Source organism: Muntiacus reevesi, chromosome 3, assembly GCF_963930625.1.
Source record: "Muntiacus reevesi chromosome 3, mMunRee1.1, whole genome shotgun sequence".
Lineage (NCBI taxonomy): Eukaryota > Metazoa > Chordata > Mammalia > Artiodactyla > Cervidae > Muntiacus > Muntiacus reevesi.
In genome coordinates this window covers 59,275,574-59,300,678 of record NC_089251.1, presented here as the reverse complement: position 1 = coordinate 59,300,678, position 25,105 = coordinate 59,275,574, and the positions used below count along the sequence as shown (strand labels likewise).

The following is a 25,105-nucleotide window of genomic DNA, read 5'->3' as shown; positions in this document are numbered from 1 at the left end:
GAGGCCGGGGGATGCCGACTCCATCACCCCCACTCCTAAGCCTCAGCCGGCCCCAGGGACAGCTGTCTGGCTCTCACGGGACCCCAGAAGTTAGATGAAACCCAGTCCACATTGAACTGACTTGGCCCTCAGACCCTCCCTGCTCCAGCTACCCCAGCCCCTCCCTGTGCCCCCAGGACCCCTGGCAGAAAGAGAAATAGACTGGTTTGGTGTGCCGCGGCTCTGCCACCTCTGTCTGTGTGACCTCAGGCAAGCTGCTCAACCTCTCTGAGCCTCCGCTGGCTCAGTGAGTCAAGTGGGGTTCCTTAAGTGCCAAATTCTGACTCTGGGGGGTGAAATGAAGCGAGTGCACGAGTGAGGCTGAGTCTGGGCCACTTGGCCCTCCACTCACCCTGCACAAAGTCTCCAGTCCCCAAACACGGGTGCCCGAGGAAACCCGCTGAGGTTTCTCTTTCGCCTTGTGGTTTCCACCAGCTGCCGGCTTACGGAGCTTCGGCTTCCCCATCACCAGAACCTCCAGTCTCCAAGGGGAGAGACATCCCTGGAGTGCCCTCGACAGCTGGGACCAGGCTGCCCACCCCGTCAGCCGGGCTTGTTTCCCTGCAGGACACACGTCCATCCCCGCTGCTGGGTGAGGGCCCCAGACGGCTCAGGACGCAGGGCTCTGTGGAGGAGGGGCCTATGCCAGAGCAGGGCTCTCTGCACTCACCATCTGTCCAGGGAGCCTGGGAGGTGTCCTCGGGCTTCCCTGATGTTTCCCTCCTGCCAGCCTTCCCTTCTCTGGGCTCACAGAGCCAGAACCCACAATCGCCTATCTGCAGTGACCAACAGGCCATGGACACAGTGAGGAAGGGGTGCTAGATGATGAAGGGGTGCTGTGATGAAGGGGCACAGTGAGGAAGGGGCGCGGGAAGGCCTCCCTCAGGTGGAGGGTCTGTGTGCTCGGATGGAGGCTGTGTGGTGCAGACCATCCAACTCGCCACCTGCACGCTGGAAACGAGTGGGATTTGCTGTGAGTTAATTGCACCCCATAAAGCTGCTTGCTTTTTAAAGTGCAGTCTTAACAATTAGAACATAAGAGTCAGTGCTGTGAACCAAAACTACCAGCTACTGTTCTGAGGACACACGAGAGTCTGATCATTTCTAGCCCCGTCTCCACTGTTTCTGTGCACGCAGGGCCCACACTTGGTGACTGGGGGCCCTGACCCCTCCCCTCCACCTGGTGAAGCCCGGGGCTGTCGAGAGCCCGAGTGCACAGCTCTACGCCTCTCCGCACTAGGAACCCCTTTTCACTGTCTGGGCTCTAGGCCTCAAAGGGAGGCACCAGGGCAGCCAGTGTCTGGGCCCTGCCCTCGCCATCCCCTCCCTTTCAGGCCACTGTCAAGAGACCCCTGGGAGGCTTCTGCCACCCAGGTAGGAGCTACCTAATTACCAGGATAACATCCTGGAGTGGGAGCCAGCTGAGGTTCCCTCGGGGTGAATAGTAACAGCAGTGGTTCAGCTCCTTCTTGCTGCCTCCTGCTGGTGCTGATTTAGAAGCTAATGATTCTGGTGCCAATGGATTATTTCCTTCAATTTCCTCTATTTAACGGGTCTCTTACATCAAATTAGTGTCTCTCATTTGGCTGGTGTGGTTGGGATTCCAGGGTCTGTGTCCACAAATGGTCTACTGCATCCTTGATTTGGTTGTGCTGTTGAGCTGAACTGCTGTGACCAAGCACCACCTCCCAGGGGTCCAGGCACAGCAGAAGCTGGCCTGGCAGGGGTGGGCATGGGGCGGCTTGTTGGGGATGGGGGAAGGGTGGGCTGGGAGGGTCATCTTCCCAACATCGCTGAGTAAAGGACAGAGGACAGTGAGCTGGGGGGAGACCTGCACAGGGGTCCCCACTTCCTGAAACACAGTGCAGGAGATGGCTCATAGTCCAATGCTAAGACAGGAGGCAAAGTGACCCTGAGCTGCTGTCCCTCCTCCTTGCTCTCTGCCTTTGCAGGGCATCCTCCCTTCTCTGGGTCTAGGGCAGCCTTTCTGATTTCCCCGCACATAATACCCAACAGCACCCACAACTTAATTCCCTTTGTCGTTGTTCAGTCACTAAGTCCTGTCCGACTCTCTGTGACCCCATGGACTACAGCACGCCAGACTTCCCTGTCCTTCACCATCTCCCAGAGCTTGCTCAAACTCATGTCCATCAAACCATCTCATCTTCTTTCACCCCCTTCTCCTCCTCCCTTCAATCTTTCCCAGCATCAGGGTCTTTTCCAGTGAATTGGCTCTTCCCATTAGGTGGCCAAAGCATTGGAGCTTCAGCTTCAGCCTCAGTCCTTCCAGTGAACATTCAGGGTTGATTTCCTTTAGGATTGCCTGGTTTGATTTCCTTGCTAAAAGACTCTTAAAAGTCTTCTCCAGCACTACAGTTCGAAAGCATCGGTTCTTCACTGCTCAGCCTTCTTTATGATCCAACTCTCACATCTGTACATGACTATTGGAAAAACCACAGCTTTGACTATATGGACCTTTGTCAGCAAAGTGAATATGCTGCCTAGGTTTATCATAGCTTTCCTTCCAAGGAACAAGTGTCTTTTAATTTCATGGCTCCAGCCACTGTCCACAGTGATTTTGGAGCCCAAGAAAATAAAGTCTGCCACTGTTTCCATTTTTTCCCATTTAGTTGCCATGATGTGATAGGACCGGATGCCATGATCTTAGTTTTTTCAATGTTGAGTTTTAAGTCAGTTTTTTCACTCTCCTCTTTCACCTTCATTAAAAGGCTCTTTAGTTTCTCTTTGCTTTCTGCCATAATGGTGTCATCTGCATATGTGAAATTCTTGGTATTTCTCCAGGCAATCTTGATTCCAGTTTGTGTTTCATCCAGCCTGGCATTTCCCATGATGTACTCTGCATATAAGTTAAATAAGCAGGGTGACAATATACAAGCTTGACATACTCCTTTCCCAATTTGGAACCAGTCTGTTGTTCCATATCCGGTTCTAACTGTTGCTTCTTGACCTGCATACAGATTTCTCAGGAGGCAGGTCAGGTGGTCTGGTATTCTCATCTCTTAAAGAATTTTCCACAGTTTCTTGTTTTTTGTTTGTTGCTTATTCCCTTCCTTGGTGTTTATGTCACAGTCGACCAAATTATGGGATATCATCTGGCAGGGAGGGTCTTCCCAGGTAAAGAACTCATTTGCCAAATGCAGGAGACATAAGAGATGTGGGTTCAGTCCCTGAGTCTGGAAGATCCCCTGGAGGAGGACCCACTCCAATATTCTTGCCTAGAGAATCCAATGGACAGAGGAGCCTGGGGAGCTATAGCCCTTGGGGCTGCAAAGAGTTGGGCATGACTGAGTGACTGAGCAAACATGTACACCTGTCAGGCATCGTGTCAATTTGTGGTTCAGCCTAGTCTAGAGGAGATGTTCAGTAAACATTGCATGGGTGGATGGACTGATGGACAGATGAATGTGGATAGATGACCTGCATATTTAAGTGCTAGAGAGCAGTTGCTATTATGTTTCAACAAAATTTCGTGTTTATATGAGCACCCTTGAAGAAGAAAATGGCAACCCACACCAGTACTCTTGTTTGAAGAATCCCATGGACAGAGAAACCTGGTTGACTAGAGTCCATGGGATCACAAAGAGTCAGACATGACTGACGTGACTTAGCACACATGCACTCACAAGCATCCTAGAAAAACTTGCCTTTTGTAGTCTAAAGCAATGTATTTTAGTTAAAGCAACCTTCCTGATTTTTACCTTGGAAATGCTTTCCCTCGATTATGAAAAGGCAATAAAGTAGGGACTTTTTTAAAAGCTTCACCAGGCTCATCAGTTGTAACAAGATCTTTCAGCTGTGAGGCATTAAGTGAAACAAATGAGTAGAACTCTGTGAACACCGGTCTTACAGCAGGAGTTTTTCACAGCATAACTGCTCTCCTGCTGAACTTTCTGGCTGGATAAATTCTGGCCACATTCAACTCATGAGCTTCCTGCACCCGGTCCAGCCCCACTTCCATCATTGCACACACACAGAGGCTCCTACTGAATGACCAAGGAGCTTCTAAGAAGCCCAAACCAGGGTTGACAATCATAATGGCAATGCTGGTGTGAACTTGGGGACCTTCTAAGGCTATGGCTGTGCACAGCACCTCGGGGACAATTACCATGGTCGCTGGTCTATATGTAGGAAAATAAAAGCAAACACGAAAAGCTAAGCAACATAGAAAGACAGAAATGTGAACAGAAATGCCGATGGTTTCCTTGCTCTTCCTGCCTCCCTGGGTTCTGAAGAGCTAATGCCCAGCAGGACTCGAGACTGTGTGACGTGCTTGTCTGTGTTAAAATAGGGTCCTTTGGTACCAAAGCCACAAGGGGCCAAAAGTTAACACACACTTCTGGCATTACACTTATTCCATGTGTACAAGATTATCTATTTTCTGAGTATTATTTCAATTAAAACGAACAAATGAAGCCAGGGCACTTATTTTAATCTTTCAGCTCAAATAACCAGCTTCTTTGTCAACTTCCCCTGGGGAGGCCTGATGGGTTGAACCTTCTGTGGCCTCTTGGTCCTCCATGTGGATTTCTCCAGCCCCTGCCCACTCAGTGGCCCTCCCCCGCTGCCTCCTATGTTCGCTACTCAACCCCTACCTGCCCCTGAAACTCCTGCTTGCATGTGAGAGCCCACCAACCCTGACCTCTGTTAGCCTTAGAAGAGACGATGACAGGTGTTGCACCCACATCCTCTGATGAGCACCCAGTGGCCACTTGATGCATCCATGGCCCACAGGCTGAATGAGAAGCAGAACCTGGGGCCCTGTGTCTATCCTGAGAAGCAAGTCTGGGGGCGCAGTCAGGAGGCCCCTGAGGGAACAGCATCCAGCAGAGAAGGGGAGGCCTTGGACCTCAAGACGATTACACACAGGTGTTCCCACAAATGTGATTCCTATGTCACAAGACACTGTGGACACCGCCTGCCACCTGGTGACCTACTGGAGGCCGCTTACCTGTCAGAGTCCTCAGGTCTCACCAAGGTGTGGTGTGAATGCCCCCAGTGGTCCCCTCCTGCCTGCATCCCACTTGGCCCCTCACCCTCTGTCTCTGGGGTCCCTCTCAAGAGTCTCCAGCCTCGGCCTCTCCCTGACCACCAGGTCCTCCCAATCTCGTCGTGGGGGTCACAGGACAGTGGCTCCTGCGGTCTCATCGTGTCTCCAGTCGTCTGACCTCTGAGGCTGGCAGATGCCCGTGATGCTCACATCCTGGCACAGTCCGCCTGGCAGCATCAGTGAGCCGGAAACCTCTTGGAGTTTCCAGAAAGCCCTCCACCAGGCGGGACAGGACCCCCGGGATGCCCCTGGAGGTGGTTCCTGCCAACAGGATTCACGGCCCGAGCAGCAGCTGGCCCTGGTGGCTGAAGAGCCAGGAGGCTTCCCGAGTGGCTGCCCCCTGCCAACGCCGTCCCCCCCCCACGCCGACCCCGACCCCGACTCAGCCCCTGGACCAGGCTGAGAGGAAGTGCACGACCTCTGGCCTCCAGGAACACCTTCACCCTGGGCCCTGCTCCTGATCTGCTGCTCCTTCGGAGCCCAGCACTGCTCTGAAGAGGAGAGCTCGACTGCTCACGCCCAGCACCCCCCTCGCCCGAGCAGCCCCCCACATTGACCTATACGTGAGGCCCAGGAGGTTCCCAAGAGGCCCAGCTCCACTCGCGGGGCCCAAGTGTTGCTCGAGCCTTGGTCCTGGTTGACCTTCACAACTTGAGCACGAGCCTCCTGTGTCAGCAGATCTGGGACCTGGGAAGATGGTGCTGCTCCCAAGAAAGCCCTCCCGAAACCGGGAGGAGAGACCAGGGCTCAGGCCGGTCACCAGGGCACCCACAGCCCCTCCAGGGCACCCGAGGATACTCAGGCCACAAGGCTGCAATCCTGACCCCGCACACGCCCTCCTTCCTAGGGAGTCACTGTGGATGACAGAAATGCAGCGAAACCACAGGCTCGATTTTGTTTCTTATCCACGCACTGCTCTTCTAGGAGCCCAGACAGCCCTGAGCTACACCGGCCCTCTGGGTTTATAGGGAAGCCCTCCCGGGCACAGCTATAATTAGAAATCAACTGAGGCAGAAACCCCAGTCTGGTCCTTGGCCAGGCTCCAGGGCTGTTAATTTAGGAAATCCACTCTCCTGACCCCAGCAGGCTGTCCCCGGGGCTGATCCTAAGTTCCGGCCTTTGTGTACACCTTCCCTGCCCACCTGGCAGGCGCAGGCCCGCCTCCCCACTCCCCGCCTGCCCCAACTTGCTCCTTGCTAGAAGGAAACACCCAGGAGTTCACCGCTGGGTGGCTGGCGCTTTCATCTGGCCCCGTCCACTTGGGGTTTTCAACCGTAAACAGAGTTCTGAATGCAGGACTGTGTGTGCGGGGGAGTGAAGAAGGCAGGATTTGTGTCAAGAGATTCCGGAAAACTAGCCCCTCCCCAAAGCCACCTGACACTACTGGGGTGAGAGACAGGCCAACAGGGGTGCCATCCGGGAAGATCTTGGCCCCCAGGGCCCTGTCTCCATCCCCTGTCTTTCCCTGGCGTCCCAGGCAGTGGCGGGGGCGGGGGCCGGGGCCGTCCTCCCCAAACCTTGCAGCCTTTCCTGCTGGTCAGAGTTCACATGTACACCCCTACTTCCTGGAAGGGATAGCTCCCCACAGCCTCCCTCAAACTGGGGTCACTCCTGCTCCCCCCGCCCACAATAAAAAGTCACTGTTGAAAAGCCAGTGGCTGTCCCTACAGACCTGCTGTGTGTGTCAGGAACTTTACAGACAAAGCGGGACCCGCTGGGCTGGGGGCCTGGGATAGCGATTGTCAGAACAACGAACAAGCACCAACTCTCATGGTCCCACCTGCTCCTTGTGGAGCCTATTAGCCGGGGAGGCCCCAGGCTGAGAGGCTGGTGGATTCAGACCCCTGCCCCGGGGACCGGCATCCCACTGGGTGCTTCTCCCAAATGCCTTGCTGAGCATAGTCCTGCGGGTTTAGACAGAAGGTCCGGCTGCTCCACCCTCCCCTGACCCCCAAATTTCCCCTACAGTGACTAGTGGCTTTTCTCCTGGGGCCGTGGGGACCCTGAATGGTAGACACGAGGTCCCCAGAACGGGAGCAGGCCCAGAGCATCAGGGCTGCAGCTCAAGCCAAGCCATCTGCTCTGTGCGGGTGGGGACTGTGGGCTTCCGTGACCAACGATGGTCGCCACAGGGACTCGGGTGGGGGCGACCTTGGGGACTGCGTTAGGCCAGCTGACCTTGACTCTGAGTCACTGGTTGATTCTGGAAGCTTCTCCTCTACCCCAGCATCAGAACAGGGTGTGCTTTTGTCAAGATTCAAACCCCGAGTCCAGGTGGGACAGCAGGGGCCCAAGGGTGGCCACCGGGGTGCAAGGGGCCTGGACTCGGCCTAAAACCCTCCGGGAGGCCCCTCAGAGTGAGCGCGGGGCCGGACAGGGCCTGGGGGCCCGAGCAGCCCCCTGCTGATGAAGCGTGTCTTTCAGGCAACCCCTCGGGACAGGACGGCCCACAGGGGAAGCCGCACAGCGATGGCCTGGCTGCCTGTCCTGCTGGTAAGTGGCCGGGGTGCCCACGCCCCAGGGTATTGCTAGTGGGAGCTCCCATGTGGCCATGTCCTTCACTAGCCATGTCCCTCTCAGCCTATCTGTGCGTGGTCACACGCCACTGCCCCCACCTTCACCGGGCTCTCCAGGGCAAAGCCCTGACCAGCCCCCCTGGCCAGAGGCGGTCACTGGCCTGAGAGCTCCCCTCACCCAGCTGTGTGCTGGTGCCCAGCCCAGCGCCCCGGTGCCCAGCTCCACCCCCTAGGCCACCGAACGGGGAAAGTCAAGCCCCGAGCTCCCTGTGAGCTGAGGCACCGGTGATTGGGGGCTGCGGGCAGGGGCCTCCCCGACTTTGAGGGGGAGTCCAGGGAGCTCCCGGTGCAGAGCGTTTGGGATGAGGCCTCTGACAGGCGAGGACTGCCAGGTCATTAGCGGAAGGGGTCGCCCCCAGGGTTCCTCCACCACAACCTCCAGGAGCCGACCGGAGACAGTGGGGGTCTCCAAGGGCGAGTGGAGGCCAAAGGAGCCCCTTCCTCGAGGCAGGCGTCTCTGGTGTGCTGGGCCGGCGCAGAGGAGGCCAGCTGTGGCGAGAATGAGTTCTACAACCAGACCACCGGGCTGTGCCATGAGTGTCCGCAGTGCGCGCCGGGCGAGGAGCCCTACCTGGTAAGCCCGGCCCGGAGCGCGGCCCCGCGGGGCGTAGGGAGCGGCCGGAGGACGGGTGTCCCGCCCGCATGGCTGGCCGGGATGGACGGCCCTCCTTTGGGAAGAGCTCTGCACAGACCGCCTGCTAAGTGCCGGGAACCTGAATGTGGCTGCGGTGTTTGGGGTCCTGGCGCCGAGTGTGAACGCCCAGGGCCGTCAGCCTGGCCAGATGAGTTTATCCTGGCGCCAGCAGGAAGGGAAGCATCGGACCTGTGGGGGCAGCGGGGATCCCGGGCTCAGAGCAGATGGGGAAGTGCTGCGGGTAGGACAGTCCACGCCCCGAAAGGAGATCCTGGGAGCAGCCGGTGTGACCGGCGCATAGGAACCTCGGGGTCGGGTGGTGGTCGTCATGGCAATGCAACCTCTGATCCACCTGTGTACCATCCTTCCCTGGCCAGTCCTGCGGTTATGGCACCAGGGACGAGGACTATGGCTGCGTCCCCTGCCCCGCGGAGAAGTTCTCCAAGGGCGGCTACCAGATCTGCCGGCGCCACAAGGACTGCGAGGGCTTCTTCCGCGCCACGGTGCTGACCCCGGGGGACACAGAGCGCGACGCTGAGTGTGGGCCCTGCTTGCCTGGGTGAGCTCCATGTTGCCCTGCCCATGTCCCCCTCCCGGGCATGGGTCCCACGGGGAGGAGGGTCACACATCTCCAGCACTCGGGGTGGGGACACGGAGTGGGGGGATGGGGGTGGAGTGGTGGGAGGGGTAGGGCACATGTCTCCTGGCGGGGGTCCCACCACCTTCCACCTGCGGGGCAGCCCACTTAGGCTCCATGTCTGTGTCCCTAAGAGGACCTCATCATCATAGCATCTCTGACCACCCAAATCAAGCAGATGTGTTGAATACTTAAAAGGAGACAACACATGTGGAGTGAGGAAAGAAAAACCAAGATATTTTTGGTATTTTTAGTATTCTGGAAAAAACTAAGGGTGAAAAGCTACTAATATTTGTAGTCAAAGCTATGGTGTTTCCAGTAGTCATGTATGGATGTGAGAGGTAGACCATAAAGAAGGCTGAGCGGCGAAGAACTGATGCTTTTGAACTGTGGTGTTGGAGAAGACTCTTGAGAGTTCTTTGGGCTGCAAGAGATCAAACCAGTCAATCCTAAAGGAAATCAACCCTGAATATTCACTAGAAGGACTGATGCTGAAGCTCCAATACTTTGGCCACCTAATGGGAAGAGCCGACTCATTGGAAAAGACCCTAATGCTGGGAAATATTGAAGTCAGGAGGAGAATGGGGGCGACAGAGGATGAGATGGTTGGATGGCATCACCAACTCAATGGACATGAGTTTGAGCAAACTCAGGGAGATGGTGATGAACAGGGAAGCATGGTGTGCTGCAGTCTAGGGCATTGCATGGGGTTGAAAAGAGTGAGACATAACTTAGTGAGCACTAAACAACAATAGAAATATTTGAGACATATGGTTCCTATAATTCCTCCACAATTCTGTTATGTGTCGAAGTCTTCCCGTAAAAATCAAAGTACAATTAGCCTGAAAGACCTTCAAGACAGCAGATTTCCCTTGGGAGGTGGAAAATACAGCCCTGAAACCAAGTGACTGCCTCCCTCTGGTGGCCACACAACCTGTGCTACCAAGGGCTGTAGAGAGCAGTGGTGTAGGCTTCCTGGTGGTGATAATGGTAGAGGTGATGGAGGTGGTTATGATGAAGGTGATGATGGCAGTGGTCATGGTGATGATGGAGGTAGTCATGGTGATGATGGAGGTGGTGATTGCAGTGGTCATGATGATGATGGAGGAGGTGGTAGAGGTGATGATGGTGGTGGTCATGGCAGCAGCAGCATTTTGAACACTGCACCATATCTTGTAGCCGGCTTGTCACCTGTTATTCACCCTCTCCGAACCACTGTATTGAAATAAGAGGAGATAGAAAAGAAGAATATATCCAAACAAGAGCACTGGGCATTAGTCTATAAGAAAAAGGAGATGCAGAAAGACCCTCAAAGGGAGAAACAAATTGAAAGTGAAAGACCCTTTAACACGAGGAGCTATCTTAAGCTTGCAGAAAATAACCTCAGTTCAGATATGTTCCTAGGGAGCCTCCAATTCCACCACCATCTCTGCTGTTGACTGACCCCACCCCCAGTCTCTCCAGGTTCCGGTCTATGGTTCAGACCAACTTCTTGAGCTGCAGATTTCTGTGTCCAGGTATCTGTCTGACAAGCTCTGACACAGAGGACAAGCCAAACATATTTGTCAAATGGGTGAAAAAAAACCCCGTCTTAACAGCGAGCTGTCCACGTGCTTTTGTGTTAAGAAAGGCCGTAGAGGAGGCCCAGGGGCAGAGCTCCAGGAGGCCTCCCCGGGTGTCGCCTCCCCCATGACAAGCTCTCACTGACCACATCCACTCCCTTCTGGCCCCCTAGGATGGGGTGAGGTTCATGGTGGCTTCTATCCGCCTGCTCAAGGGAGGGGAAAGGGAGCCTAGGAGCCCCCCCAGGGAACCAGGTCTTTGGGGAGAAGCTATGTCCCCGTGGATATGGAGGAAGATTCTAGAGGCCCCATCTGAACCTTAGTCTTGTCTTGAGCTCCTCATCTTAACCAACCTTTGAGGAACAGGAGAAGAAGGAAGAAAGAACTAGGGAAAAACACAGTTTAGACCAGAATGTGAGAAATCTGGGCTTTACAGAAAGACAAAGGGCCCCAGAGCTCTATGTGAGTACCCGGCGTTGGACATTGGATCGAGGGAAACTTGTTGAAGCTGCTGAAGGGGCATTCACACCCCCGCCTGCCCAGGACAGGCTGAGTGAGCTTTGAAAAGAAAAACCCAACAATTGAATGGTTCTGTGCACTGCAGGTACCAGAAACCAGTGAGAGTTCGAATTCAGGCTCAGTTAGAGGATGCCCATGAGGGCTCCCAGAGGAACATGCTGGAACATTGCAAACCTGGTCTTGGGGTTGTTGAGATCATCACACCGCTGGAGCTGGGCACCGCTCAGAGGACACCCTCCTGGGGGAAGGGCCTCTGAGCCAGAAAGACAGAGGGGAGCTGCAGGGTGGGCAGCAGCCTCACCTGGGAGCTTATATGCTGGAGCCTTGGCCCCGTGGACCCCTCCCCACCTCCCTGAGGTGCCCAGCACAGGCTGGGGGGAGGGGTCAGGAGCAACCACCATCGCTTGGAAGCCGTGGGAGGCTGGCCTGGCACCCTGAGCAGGTGTTCCCCCAGGTGGCTCCCCGGGCAGCAGAGCGTGCATGTGAGAGCCTATGTGTAAACCTGCCTGGTGTGGCTCCTCTGGGGGGTGTTCTGAGATCGGCTAATTCCTGTTTACAAGACGCACAGGGTCTGAGGATGAAAGGCTCTGAGGAAGGGCAGGCAGTGATGGTCACAGCAGGATTACTGACAGTCTAGCCTCGGAGGCTGGAGTCCAGGATCCCGCCCCCCCAGCCTCACCCCGCTGTCACGGGGCCAGGCGCTGATAAACAAGAGATTAGAAAACAACCACAGGCAGACCCAGCCGAGGGCAGGGTATTTTCATCTGGAGTCTATGAAGGAATAGCACTGCCAGCAGCTTTTTACTCACCGATATCTCCTGATGTAAGCAGTTCGAGTGTTTATGGAACGCGGGCCCAGAGAGGCCGAGCCCTCTGGGGACTGGGAGACCTGAGTGGGTGCAGGCACAGACCTCTGGGAGGGCCCCCGGGGTGGCAGGGTCACGGCTGGCAGGCTGACATGGCAGGAGGGAGCTTCCTAGGTGTGAAGTCTTGTGGACAGCCATGCCTGAAGGCCTTGACCTTCCAGTAGAGAGATACAGCCCCATCATGAGCTCACCGGATGCCCTTACCTGAGGAGGAGGCAGGTGACTCTGGTTGTGACCTGGCTGCGTCTCAGGCCATCTGCCCTGACCACGCTAGACAGGGCCAAGGTCTCTGCTGCGGCCACGCCCTCCAGCCAGCCCTGCTCCATCCCAGTCAGCAAGTGTCCAGCTCTTCCAGGAGCTCCCAGGGGCTCCTAGACACCCCTGCCCATAACTTCGCCCAGCTGCAGACTGTGCCCTTGTGGGGAGGCAGGCCTCCTCCTTGGGGCCCCCACCCCGTGCCTGGCTATGATGGTTAGAGATTAAGCCGTGGTCATGCCCGCTCACCTGTCTGCTCTGTCTCCCCCGCACCTGCACAGCTATTACATGCTGGAAAACAGACCGAGGAACATCTACGGCCTGGTATGCTACTCCTGCCTGCTGGCACCCCCCAACACCAAGGAATGTGAGTGTCTGCCCCGTCCAGGGTCCTGACTCAGCCCTGACACCTCTCCTGACTTGGGAGCCGCGAGCTGGCTCTGGACCGCAGGGACACAGAGGTGCTCCCGAGGGCAGGCGGGTGGGCAGCAGGTCCCTGGGAGCCGGGGAGGATTGGGTGGCAGAACCACCCATCAGACGGGGTCTGACACCAGTTGAGGGACCTCTGTAAGCCTCAGTTTTCTGGGGGTGCTAAAATCTAAACCATTCATCTGGCGATCCGGGCAAACACCCACAATGCCAAGGTGTTTTGGTGAGAACTGCAAAGCACTCAGCACTGGTAAGTTCTCACACATGTTGTTTCAACCAGCCGAGGCCAAGGGAAGCCTGCAGAGGACCACAGGGAATGTGACGTAAACACTGAGGCTGTTGGTTTGGCCTTACCTCCGGCTGCTTCCTTCCCACCCTAACTGTGGTTTGGTGCTCGTGGGTCCTATTTAGGAGGAAGGTCTGGGGACCCCCTGCTTCACAGAAAGTGGTGGATGGCCTCCTGGCTCTGTGGTCTAGAGACAAGGACGAGGTGGGACAGGTGGACAGATGGAAGACAAGACGACTGGGAGGGAAGGAGGAGTCTGATCAGCACCGGGACCCCCCCTCCCACACCCGGGAGTTCCAGGGTCCACCCTGGGGCCCTGCCCTCCTGGTTCTCCATGAGACCCTGCCCTCCCCATTTTCTCACGATATCTTGTCAAGGAGACAAGACTTTTAGGAGGGCCTGCTTCCTAAAAGCACCAGGAGGAAGGGAGGAGGGCGAGAGGAGACAGTGGTGCCTTTCCAGCCTTGAGATCCACTGGGAGAGATGTTCCGGGCAGCAGAGCTGCGGGCAGCGGGGGCTGTGAGGCAGGACTGATGCCTGCATGGAAGGCATTCCCTCCCTCCCATAGTCATTAAGCAGATGAACCTGGCAAGGACAGTTTGTAGGTCTTTTAAAGCTGAGCTTTCCCACCCAGCTGGATGCTAATTAATTCATAAATTAGAGGAGGCCCAGGTTTCCCTGGTGGCTCAGTGGTGTAGAACCTACCTGCCAATGCAGGAGACACAAAAGATGTGGGTTTGATCCCTGGGTCAGGAAGATCCCCTGGAGGAGGGTATGGCAACCCACTCGAGTATTCTTGCCTGGGAAATCCCACGGACAGAGGAGCCTGGTGGGCTGCCATCCATGGGGTCACAAAGAGTTGGACAGACTAAGCAACTGAACACACAGAGGCCCGGGGCTGCCTGCAGGACGTGGGGTGGCCGGCTTCGATCCTGGTCCAGGGAGCTCTGGGATGCAATCCTGTCCTGGAAGACACTGGACACCCCTACCCACTAATGATGGAATGTGGGGTTCATGCAGCTCCTCCCCATGGAACTTCATCTAAAAGGTCACGGGGCCTGTGTCCTTATTCAGGCCAGACGGTGCTAGCCACCCGCAGCCAGAGAGCTCTCAGCCTGGGAGGAGCCCCCTTCTCTCCTCCAACATGAGGCCCATTGTGTGGAGGAACAAGCAGAGTCCCTGGCCCCCAGTCCATAATTACTGCTTATCTAAAGAGCAGCCCCAGTCAGGCCCCCGGGAGCTCACAGGATCTGGTCCTGAAGGAGCCCAGTAAGGAAGTGAGGCTGAGTCCAGGAACCTGGAGTCCCGCTGAACAACCTTGGAAGTCACTTGACCTCTGTTTGTCCATCTGGGAAATGAGGCGATGCATTCAGCAAAGCTTCACAGGCTGATGTGGGGAGTGGAGACTGCTTGGGTCCTGGTCTCCAGGATGGGCTCTGCCCCTGGGGTCTGACCCTCCCTCTGCACTCACCGTCCATCCTGGGCTCCTGCTCAAGGATCAGCAGACAGGCCTGAAAGGCCGACTGTGACCAACTGACCAGCTGACGGGAGGCCCACTCTAGGAAAACTAGGGGTCAGTCAGGTCTCTGGGCCCTAGAGCTGCCCTCCTAGGCTCAATGTCAGGGGTCCCGAGCCCCTCTGCCTCCCGCCTGGATGCTGCCTCTGGTTGGTCGTGATCACCTGGGCTGCCCCCCAAGAATTCAGTCCCCCGACACCCCAGGTTGCTGACAGTGGACCCTACAGATCACATGAGAGAGCATGGTATGGACCCCACATCTCAGGGCTGGAGCGGCCAGGCCCTGAGAAGATGTCCTGAGGCCGGAGCCCTGGGCTGCTCCTCCTTCCCGATGTGCCGTGACCATTGGAGAAGTGCAGAGTGGGACCTCGTGACAGCGTCCACTCCTGGGGAGATCCTTGACTGGGTACAGCTTCCTCGTCCACCTGCCTGTCCAGTGTTGTGGGCAAGAAGGTGCCCGAGGAGCCTGGTTCAGGGCAAGTTCACCGCCTGACGGCCTGTGTGCAGCATGGACGCGGCAGCAGGCACCTTCCTCTCCAGCCAGGGTCAAGGAGGGGCTGTTCCAGGGAAGGAGGCCTGGAGCCAAGTCCAGGAGCACCAGCCAGTCCATCCTCACGCCCCCTAGTGGTGCCATGAGGAGGTGACGCCTTGGCCCTCGCAGCCGGCTGAATTCCTGCTGTTTCTGAGACTTGAGTTTCTCCACCAGTTGTGCACATCTACCGCTCACTCCTGTCACGCGCATAGCAGCAGATCCCGGGGCCCGAGATGCATCCCCTGTGAGCAGCTAGGCTCTGACGGCTCTGCTATTGTCTCAGCCTCTGCACCAGGGCCACCCTGTATGAATCCACAAATTGTCCTTAAAAATCCAAGCTGTTACCTACATGGAGGAGCTCAGGCTGGACTCTAATACAAACCATTGCCCACAACCCGTGAAGGTTAACAGACCAGGGACCCCAGTGACTCCTGCGTCCAGCCCTGTGCCCGGTGCTCAAAGACCCCGGAGGACAGCGGACGACAACTCACTGCCCCCCACCCCACCCTACCCCCACCCTCCATTCCCCCAGCCAGCTCCTGAGTCATCGCTGCCGAGTAGAACTTGCTCTGTTTGCCAACATACCTTGTCTGGGCTCTCCGGCCTCACCCACCCCTATTACAATATGCCTCTCTTTGCTCCTTCAGAGCTGGGCTCTAAGAGGAAGCCTTGTGGACGGGGAACAGACCCGGCAACCACTCAACACCTAAGGACATTCTCACCTCAGCATCCAGCCCAGGAGACACATGCTGGATGGACCGAAACCCCCCAACACCGAAGACCCATGCTGGTGCCCAGTGAGCCCTCACGGGGCTGCCCAGGGTCCAGCGGGGCTGTCCTGAGGGCTCAGCCCACAGAGGTGCCCCTCTCTGCCACACAGCACCCTCCACTGTCAGATGTGCCCAGAGCGGGCCTTGTGTCTGATCCCCTGGGGTTCGCGAGGAGCTCAGGGCTGCGCAGGCAACGCCAGCTGGAGGCCCCTGGGGAACCACAAATAGGGGCAGAGGCCCAGCTGCCACCTGATGGGGTGCAGGTGCCCGAGGGTGCAGGGATGTGTCACTGTGTGCCAGCCCTGCCCGTCGGGGCAAAGGCGTTTCATAAGCCTGGCCGCTGGCAGCTTGGGCTGTCTCTAGACCACAGGCCCGGGCGTGTCTGTGTCCCCAAGCCTGTCACCGCCCCATGGGCAAGCCCAGCCGAGAGGGACAGGAACAGACAGAGAAGGCAGACACCCACACACAGAGCCCACGGGCGTTTGTCTTCCTGAGATGTGGCTTCAGCTGCCTCAAGTCCCTCGAACACACAGGTCGGCCTGGTTCCCAGGGAACAGTATGTTTTTGAGAGGAAACTGGCTGGTGCCTGAAGTTGCCCTGTGAGAGAAGGCAGAATCAATTCAGTCCCGCTTAAATCTCATTTCAATTATGAGATGCATCGTAAACTGGGGGGTGGGGTTGGAGAAGGGCTGAGGGAGGTCCATCTGGGTTCTGGACACACGTGGGAGCCCAGGAGAGGAGGAAAGACCGCCCGGTGTCCCTCCCCACACCGCCCCTGCCACCTGCTGTCCCCTCACTGCAGCCCCTACACGGGCTCCGGGTGGTCCTGGCAGGTCCGCGCCCCAGGCTCCAGGGATGTGAAGGGCCGCCATGGGCCCCATGCCCTCAGCCCCGCCCTCTTGTCAGGAGTGCTGAGACTCACCCAAAGTCCTGCCCTCTGCAGGCAGGCAGCGTGGGGAATGGGGGAGCCCCGACAGTGATGGAGGGCAAAGGCAAAGGCCAGGAGCTCAGAGGGTGAAGGGGCTGGGCTGTAGGAGCTGAAATCTCCATCCAAAACGTCTGGTCTGGACATCAGACCAGCCGGCAGCATTCCAAGGATGAGCAAGGCCACCCTGGTGGGGGGAGCGTGGCTGGGGGGACTGTGAGCCCCCACCCTCAGCAAGGCCATCCTGGTGTGGGGGAGCATCTGCCGGACCGTGCCCCGCCCCACCCCCTCAATGCTCTCCAGGCAGGGTTCATTTTCTAACTAACAGAAGCATGGTCACTTGAGGGCAGTCCCAGCCTGCCATCCTTCCTGGCCTCCGCCCTCTGGTATCTGTAGTTTCCTGCTCACTTTAAAAGGCGAGAAGGTCAATTCCTGGTCTGCTTGCTGGACATGGACAGACGTGTGGACGATTCAGCCGGGAGTCCCCCCGCCACCATCCCTGGAGCTGTGATGTAGAAATTTGCTCTCCCCAGAGGCCCCACGGGGCACTGCCCAGGTCCAGGTCCCACAAGGCAGGGAGGGCCAGCCTTGGATGTGGGGCTCACTGTCCCCACTCAGGCAAGCCCGTGGCATGAATGTCTCCAGACCCAGAGAGAAAAGCAAGACAGGAGGAAACATGAGAACAAGACCTTCCTTGTGTGGGTCGCTTCAGTCATGTACGACTCTTCACAACCCCATGGATGGTAAACAAAATGAGATCCTCCCTACTAACCCCAAACCTCAAATCCTGCCTAAGAAAGGCCCACCATCGGGCTACTTGATAGGACAGTCTGCCTGTGGCTCAACTGACCACAGAACCAGATTCCGAGTCATCCTTGCTGGGAGACACCTCTTACGATGGAGCCGAGTTTATCAATCACAGTTAAAGGGAAGGAAACCTCATCTCTGTTCTAACACCGTTTGGTCACAACTGTTTTAGAAACTTGTCAAAGGAAAATCCTGGAGAAAAATGCATCAAAATGTCAACTCTAGACCTCAAGGCTGTGGGTGAACCTTTTGCTTCACTCATGTTCTGATGTTTTCCGTATGTTTTATCATGAGTGTGTATTAAAAGTATTAACAGTCCATCCCTGTTTGATCAATGGAAGGAACTGCTCTGGTGTCCCCCCAAACTCACGTGTGCACCTGCCCCTCACCTGCTCATGGGGACCAAGTCTGAATCTTAGACCGAGCAGGTGTGACCCCATGTGTTCAGTGTAAGAAGCAAGGACCCGGAGGTTAGGGGCTCTCGGGGATGAAGGTGCCCCTGGCCCAGCCCTTTCCTCATGAGGATCTTCCTCACGAGGACTCTGGACCCCTGGGGCCAGGGCTCCCCCTGCAGCCTGTGCTCCGTCTCTGAGGCTGAGGCGATGGGGGTCTCTTGAGGGACCCACGGTCGGTCACCACTGTCCCTGCAGGTGTGGGAGCCGCCTCAGGAGTTTCCGCCAACTTCCCCCGCACGCCTGGCAGTAGCACCCTGTCCCCGCCCCAGCTCGCCCACAAAGGTAAGGGGGGGCGCAGGTACTGGCCCCAGTGGGAGATGGGGGTGAGCGGAGACAGGCGACTAGCAGGATGGGACCTCCCACCTCCCTCACGTCCCTCACGTGACAACCACACTGGGAGTTAGTGATTTCTCTGTGAGAGGGGACCGGGACCTCCACGGATGGTGGGTGGGGTCACGGGGACCACGTTGGTGATCCGGGCACGCGAGGTGGGGGCCAGAGGGAGGTCAGCCCCCGGGGCTTCGGGCCTGACTCAGATGAGCCTTGCTGGCTTTAAGTAAACCTGCTGACCTCACATTTCACTCAGCCCTAAGTCCTCAGGGGTGGGGCTGCAGGGCCCTGGCCTCACTTTTTCTCGAAGCAAAACTGAGTGTTGGGCCCTCCCTCGCACTGCTCCCACTCCACCCGGCTTGAAAGCACCTTCGGGCCCAGGTCTCAGGCTCAGGCACCTTCAGAGTCCCAGGGCACAGCCCGCCAGCTGGACCCCTGCCCACATCCACGTGGAACATCAGGGCAGGGCCTCCACTGAGGTTCTAGACTCACTTCTTCCAGGCCAGAGGGGGCATCCCACAGACGAGGGGAAGACAGCAGACCCACTCAGACCTGCTTCCAGACACACCCCACCTGGGGGGGACACGTGCCCACTGCCTACTCAAAGCGGGGAGACTTCCTCAAGGTCCAGACACCTGGTTGGGGTCCCTCCCATCTGGGTGGGGGGCTGGATTCTGCTCAGTTCCCTCAGAGCATCAGGACAGGTCTCCCTTCCTGGGGAGATGCGGGCAGGCCGCTGAGCAGGGGAAGCAAGGGGTGGTCCCCATGCTGTCTCAGCTGGTGGGCCCTGATCACACAGAGCCCAAAGCTGCATGAGATGCTGGAACCAACCCGAGAGCCTGCCCTTGGAGGTGATGCTTCTACCTGGCCTTTGTGGGGGAAAGTCTTGGACTAAACTATCTTCAGGACAGTTTAGCTCGTGGGCTCCCCTCCCTCCAGTCCACCTGCTGGGTCCCCAAAGAAACAAAACTGATGGCAAACACCCTGGGAGCAACCTCAGTATCTGCTGCTGCTGACCAGCCCGGGGCTGGACTGGTGGTCCCGATGTGACAGCCGGAGCAGGTGTATAGGGCTCGGTGCTTGGGCAAAGCCAACGTTTTGAATTCCAGGGCCACTGCTCACCGGGCCACCGCCTCGCGGGGCAGTGGGGCCTGATCCCTGAGGCATGGCCTTCTCTCCCGACCACAGCAGAGCTCTCGGGCCAAGGACACCTGGCCACCGCCCTGGTCATTGCCATGTCCACCATCTTCACCATGGCCGTCGCCATCGTCCTCATCATCATGTTCTACATCCTGAAGGCCAGGCCGTCCACCCCAGGTACCGCCCCGCCCCCCACACCCTTCACCAGCCCCCTCCCCCTGATGCCAGCCGGCCACTCATGCTCCCTGTCCCCTCAGCCTGCTGCCCCAGCGCCCCTGTGAAGAGCCCAGAAGCCCCCGTGAGCGAGGAAGAGGAGAAGAAAGAGGCCCAAGGTGGGCAGCAGCCCCTGGAGCCCACAGTAGGAGGTGGGGGGCTGGAGCATGTCCCCCTCCCACCCCTAAGGAGGCTGGGCCCTGACGCCCCCTCCCTCCCCCACCCCCACAGACAACGTGGTGATCTTCTCCGAGAAGGATGAATTCGAGAAGCTCACGGCGGCTCCAGCCAAATCGGCTAAGAGGTGAGTCAGGGAGGCGGCCCGGCCGAAGCGGGGGTGGTCTCTGGGGTCTGAGCAGGAAGGGGAGTTGGGCCTGTGGGGGCCACAGGGTGGGGGCGGTGGTCCAGGGTTCTCAGTGCACGCGCCTGCCTGCTCTCCTCTGGGACCTGAAACCGCTGGCTGTTGGCTCCATGTCTCGGCCTCCAGCGGGCACTGGGTGGGGCTTGGTCTCTGTCAGCCAGTCACCAGCACATACGGTCCTTTGTTCTTAAATAAGTCTTCAGCCAAACCACAGGAAGCGAGTGGAGTGCCTATAAAGTTGTTTATCATCTGTGTGGAATGATTTTGAGGGCATGACTAGGGCCATGGCCCCGGGCGAGGGACAGGGTGTGACTGGAGCCCACCTCCAGTGGGGTATCCCGAAGGCCCCATCCTCCCCAAAGGGGGTCCCCATCACTCTGGGTGTCTGCATCCTAAACCCCGCTCCTCCCCAGAGGGGGTCCCCATCACTCTGGGCATCTGCATCCTGAACCCAGCTCCTCCTCAAAGGGCGTCCCTGTCACTCTGGGCATCTGCCAGACCTGGTGCTGCTGGGAGCCTGTCTGCTCGGTGCAGATTTGGACCCGCAGAGCGGCATCTCTCCACCTTGCAGTCTGCCCAAGCCTCTAGGGAAAGCAGGGACAGGTCTCGGCGCCCACGGTCCCCACCCCTGGGGCAGCAGGCCAGGCCGGCTGGCACGGCGCACATAACTGTGATCCTGTCTCTGCAGCGAGAACGATGCCTCATCAGAGAAGGAGCAGCTGCTGAACCGGAGCCTGGACAGCGACGAGGAGCCGGCCCCAGATGGGCAGGGCCCCCCGGAGCTGTGCCTGCTGTCGCTGGTCCACCTGGCCAGGGACAAGTCAGCCACTGCCACCCGGGCGGCCGGGGTAAGGCCTGCGCCCGACTCTTCCACAGACGCCGCCTTCTGCTGAATACGCTCTGCCAGCTCTAGGGTTTCTCCCTTGGGCCCCAGCAGAAGACAGGTTCAGAATCTGAGACAGAAGACAGGGAAGTTAGTTCTCTTGTCATACAGCTTGAGAGAAGAAATGAAGAAATAACCAAGAGAAAAAAGGTTAAATTGCTGGGAACAGCATGGGACAGCAGAGTCCCTTGTAAATGTACTGGAAAGGTCCAACAGACAAGACGCTCATGTGGGCACATGCGTGCACGCACACACACACACACACACACGTATACAAGCCTGCTGCCCAGAGGCTGGGCGTGCACCGCATGGGGGCCAAGATGCACCACGGGGGGTCACTGTCCCCCACCTGGGCCTGTTACCTCTGCTCCTGGCAGCGATGCTCACAGTGAAAGTGCCCAGTTGGAATTGCAGTGGTCGGGTCTTGACAGCAATGTGCCCTGGTGCCCAGTTCACTGACCGCTGGGGGTGGGGGCTGTGAAGTTGTCCAAAGAGGGTGACTCCAAGGGGCCTTGTGCACCTGCCCCCCGCTTCCCCCACCCCAGGCCCCAGCCGCCCGCCCTGCAGGGAGAGCACTGCATTGCTCTGTGCCTGCGGAAACCCCACCCCCACTCCCTGCTGACCTGGGGCCGGAGGGTCCTTCTGGAGAGACTGAAGCCAGTGAGGCCGGATGTGGCCTCTGGTTATCTGTGAGTCTGAATGTCCAGTGGAGCGGCGAATCCCCATGGACACTGAGGGCGCTCAGCCGGGTGACCCCAGGGAGGGCTTTCTTCTGTGAATGTGACAGACGTTCTGGCAAGGATGTGGCTCAGCATTTCTGACACGGAATCAGGAAGGGCCCCTGCTGACATGGAGATGGAAGATGTGGGCCTGTGCTGCTGACACCCCCTTTTTGAAAATTCATACACTCTTAGCTTTTTCTGGGCTTCCCTGGTAGCTCAGTTGGTAAAGAATCTGCCTGCAATGCAGGAGACCCTCGTTCAATTCCTGGGTTGGAAAGATCTGCTGGAGAAGGGATAGGCTACCCACTCCAGTATTCTTGGGCTTCCCCGGTGGCTTAGATGGTAAAGAATCCACCTGCAAAGCAGGAGACCTGGATTCGATCCCTGGGGTGGGAAGATTCCCTGGAGGAAGGCATGGCAACCCACTCCAGTATTCTGGCCTTGGACAGAGGAGCCTGATGGGCTACAGTCAATGGGCCCACAAAGAGTTGAACGTGACTGAGCAACTTTCACTAACTGTTTTCACAGATTCAGAGTCGAAGGAAGAAGATATTGGACGTGTATGCCAGTGTGTGTGGTGTAGTGGAAGGTAAGGGGAGGTGTGGGGCCCTGACTCCACAGGGACCCTCCAGCACCCTGGGCACCCCAGGAGAGGCTGAGAAGAACCCCCTCCCAAGTTGCTCATCAGAGTGGGGGCGGTGGGGGGGCAGGCCAGTGGAGGTGTGGGGGGACGTGTGTTTCAGTTTCTCTCTGCTGTTCAGGTGGGTGATGTCTGTTCTGCCGTCCAGCTCACTATCTCATCCCTCTTCATTTTGCCATGGAGCTCGTCAGCTGAGCTTTAATCTCGATTGTTACCTTTTTCAGTTCCAACATTTCCATTTGGTTCTCCTTTACATTTTCTATCTTTTGTTAAGGTTTTCTTTTTTTTTTTTCATTTGTTCCAAGTGTGTTTGTAATTACATGTTGAAGCACTTTGATCACGACTTCTTTACAGTCCTTGTCAGATAAACTAACGTCTCTGTTATCCTTGTTGGCATTTACTGATGGTCTTTTTTAATGGGTTTGAGGTCTTCCTGGTTCTTGGTGTGACGAGTGACTCTTTGTTGAAACCGGAACAGTTTCACGTGACTCTCTGAGGCTCGGGGTCTCATCTGCACCCTTTGTGCGGCTGGTTTCCTCTGATACACCTGGGCTGAGGAGGGGTGCCCGCGTCACCCCCAGGCGGCTGTGGATCTTTGAGCCCAACCTGTGCAGGGGTGTGGGTGGACATCCGCTGCTCCAAGTGGTCTCTACCAACACCATGGTGGCGGGGAGGCCTGTGACCAGCTGCCGGATGAGGAGGAAGCCAGGGTCCCTGCCTGGCTTCCGGGGGTGGACCTAGGCTCCCATCCCACTTTGCTGGCATTGGTAGGAGTGGCACCAGGGTTGTCCTATGGCATTTTGCTGTATGAAGGCAGATACTGTCTGTTTTCTTGGGAGGAGAGCATTCCACCTGTGCTGGTGGGTTGTCAGCTGTACTTAGCAGGAGGAAGAGGGGAGAGTGTGGAGTGAAACGCTTCCTGGTTGAGTCTAACATATAGTGGGGTCCAAGGATTGATAGGGCACAGGCTCAAGTGACCCAGGCAGGACTGTCCTCGGAGCACCTTTTAAGAATGACCTTGGTCCCCTAAAGGGACCTGATACTGGGAGGGTCACCTGAATAAGCTGGCCACGTCCAATGGAGCTGCTGGGGTCAGCGGAATAGACAGGCTTCGAGTGTGGCTGGCAGTGTCCCAGGAGTTGTTCGCCTGAGGCATGCATTCTGTGTGGTTTTCTGCATTTGTGTTATATTTTATGATTTAAAAAAAGGTTCTAGAAATCCTGTTCTAGGGTGTCACGCTTCAGCTGACGTCTGACGTGGCCCTTTATCCCTCAGGACTCAGCCCCACAGAGCTGCCCTTCGACTGCTTGGAGAAGACCAGCCGGATGCTCAGTGCCACGTACAACTCAGAGAAGGCAGTGGTGAAGACGTGGCGCCACCTGGCCGAGAGCTTTGGGCTCAAGCGGGACGAGATTGGTGGCATGACGGACGGGCTGCAGCTGTTTGACCGCATCAGTACAGCTGGCTACAGCATCCCTGAGCTGCTCACCAAGCTGGTGCAAATTGAGCGGCTGGACGCCGTAGAGTCCCTCTGTGCAGACATCCTGGAGTGGGCGGGGGTCCCGCCGCCCGCTGCCCCGCCGCCCCCCGCATCCTGAGCAGGGCTGCAGTCCCCAAGGCCAGGCTCTCTCCTCTACACACCAGGTGTACCTCGCTGGTCCGAGGAACAGAAGGGCACAGGCCTGTCTCCCAGTCTAACCAGATAGAAGATCCGTGTGGACATGAGGTTGCGCTGGCCTCACCAGGCACAATGGGTCTGTGTGCATTTATCTGGCCCACCCCCACTTGCTCCTCCACGGACGCGGTCGGCACCACCTGGCATGCACCAGCGGTGCCTGGAGGACACAGTGAAGCCTGTCTGTCCTGTGGGGAGTGCACCGCCCCAGGAGACGTACTTTTCTGGAAGATGGCACACAGCCCAAGGGGGTGTGGGAATGGGGGCACAGCTTAGGGGAGCTGCTTCCCCGGGAGTGGGGGGGCACCCCATGAAGATTGGCAGCTCTGAGGTTGGGGAAAGGCTGCAGAGGCACCACGTCCTCCTGCTCCAGGCTCAGTGTGGGTCTGCACCGCCTGCGGGACCCTGGGCTCACTATCCCCGCGGCCCTTCTGCCTGCAGGATGCCTGCCCCCCACAGATGTCCAATCAAGGGCAGCCTCCTGGCTTCGCTCAGTGCTGCCCAAGTCCAGCCTCAGGACCTGGGGTCCCTGAACTGCCTCTGCTATCTTTCTCAAGCGGACTGGACCCTCTGGGGCAGTAGTGCTCAGGGACACAAGTCATTTGCTTCAAACAGAAATGAGTGGTTGGCTCTGCTTGGAAAGGGAAATATGGAATCCTCAGGCTCCAGAGGGTCTTGGACAGGGATGTGCCTCGTGGGCCTCCCAAGCCCCTCAGGGAACGTGGGGTCTATAGCCATGGGGACTTGGTCTGCTTGTGCTAACAGGGACCAATTTCTCCCTCTCCCAGGGCTCAGTTTGTTTCTCTACTGCAAATAAGAGGTTATTCTGTGATTCTAAGTCAGAGAAAGTAAAGTTGGGGCAAGCAGACCTGAAGGGGGTCTGGAGACCATGCAGGCCTTCCACGGATGTGAGTGTACTGTGAGTTGTCCGGGGAAATGGGAATGAAAACAGAACTGAGTTCTCACTGTAACTTCAAGTGTCTGGCAGACGCTGAGAGAGGGGCTTAACAGCCTTGTTCTGGCAAATTCCCTGAGGACATCTGCTGTGGGCAGAGCCAGGAACCAGGGGTGAGCATGCAGGTTGAGGGTGGTTAACTGTGAATTCTCTGCTCAACCCCAGGGACAGACCTGACCCTGGTTATTCCTAAATTGAAACCAGTCTCTGGCTTATACTTTTGTGAAATGACAAGTCCCATGACTGACAAATGCTTCTGGGGAGGAAACCAGGTGTATGCGGAGGGCAACAAACAGCCTCCCACCCCTGA

General features: G+C 57.3%; 1 protein-coding gene across 1 annotated transcript in view; it reads left to right on the top strand.

The window, feature by feature from the left end:
- EDAR (ectodysplasin A receptor) overlaps positions 1-23,763 on the top strand; it is a 50,277-nt gene extending 26,514 nt beyond the window's left edge. The window contains exons 2-12 of the mRNA XM_065927318.1: positions 7,532-7,600; positions 8,135-8,257; positions 8,695-8,876; positions 12,438-12,523; positions 18,072-18,158; positions 19,398-19,523; positions 19,604-19,678; positions 19,791-19,863; positions 20,609-20,768; positions 22,054-22,114; positions 23,441-23,763. Of these exons, the coding sequence (XP_065783390.1) occupies positions 7,577-7,600; positions 8,135-8,257; positions 8,695-8,876; positions 12,438-12,523; positions 18,072-18,158; positions 19,398-19,523; positions 19,604-19,678; positions 19,791-19,863; positions 20,609-20,768; positions 22,054-22,114; positions 23,441-23,763 (1,320 nt within the window). The 5' untranslated portion in view covers positions 7,532-7,576. The remainder of the gene's footprint in view (positions 1-7,531; positions 7,601-8,134; positions 8,258-8,694; positions 8,877-12,437; positions 12,524-18,071; positions 18,159-19,397; positions 19,524-19,603; positions 19,679-19,790; positions 19,864-20,608; positions 20,769-22,053; positions 22,115-23,440) is intronic.
- Positions 23,764-25,105: the final 1,342 nt, after the last annotated feature.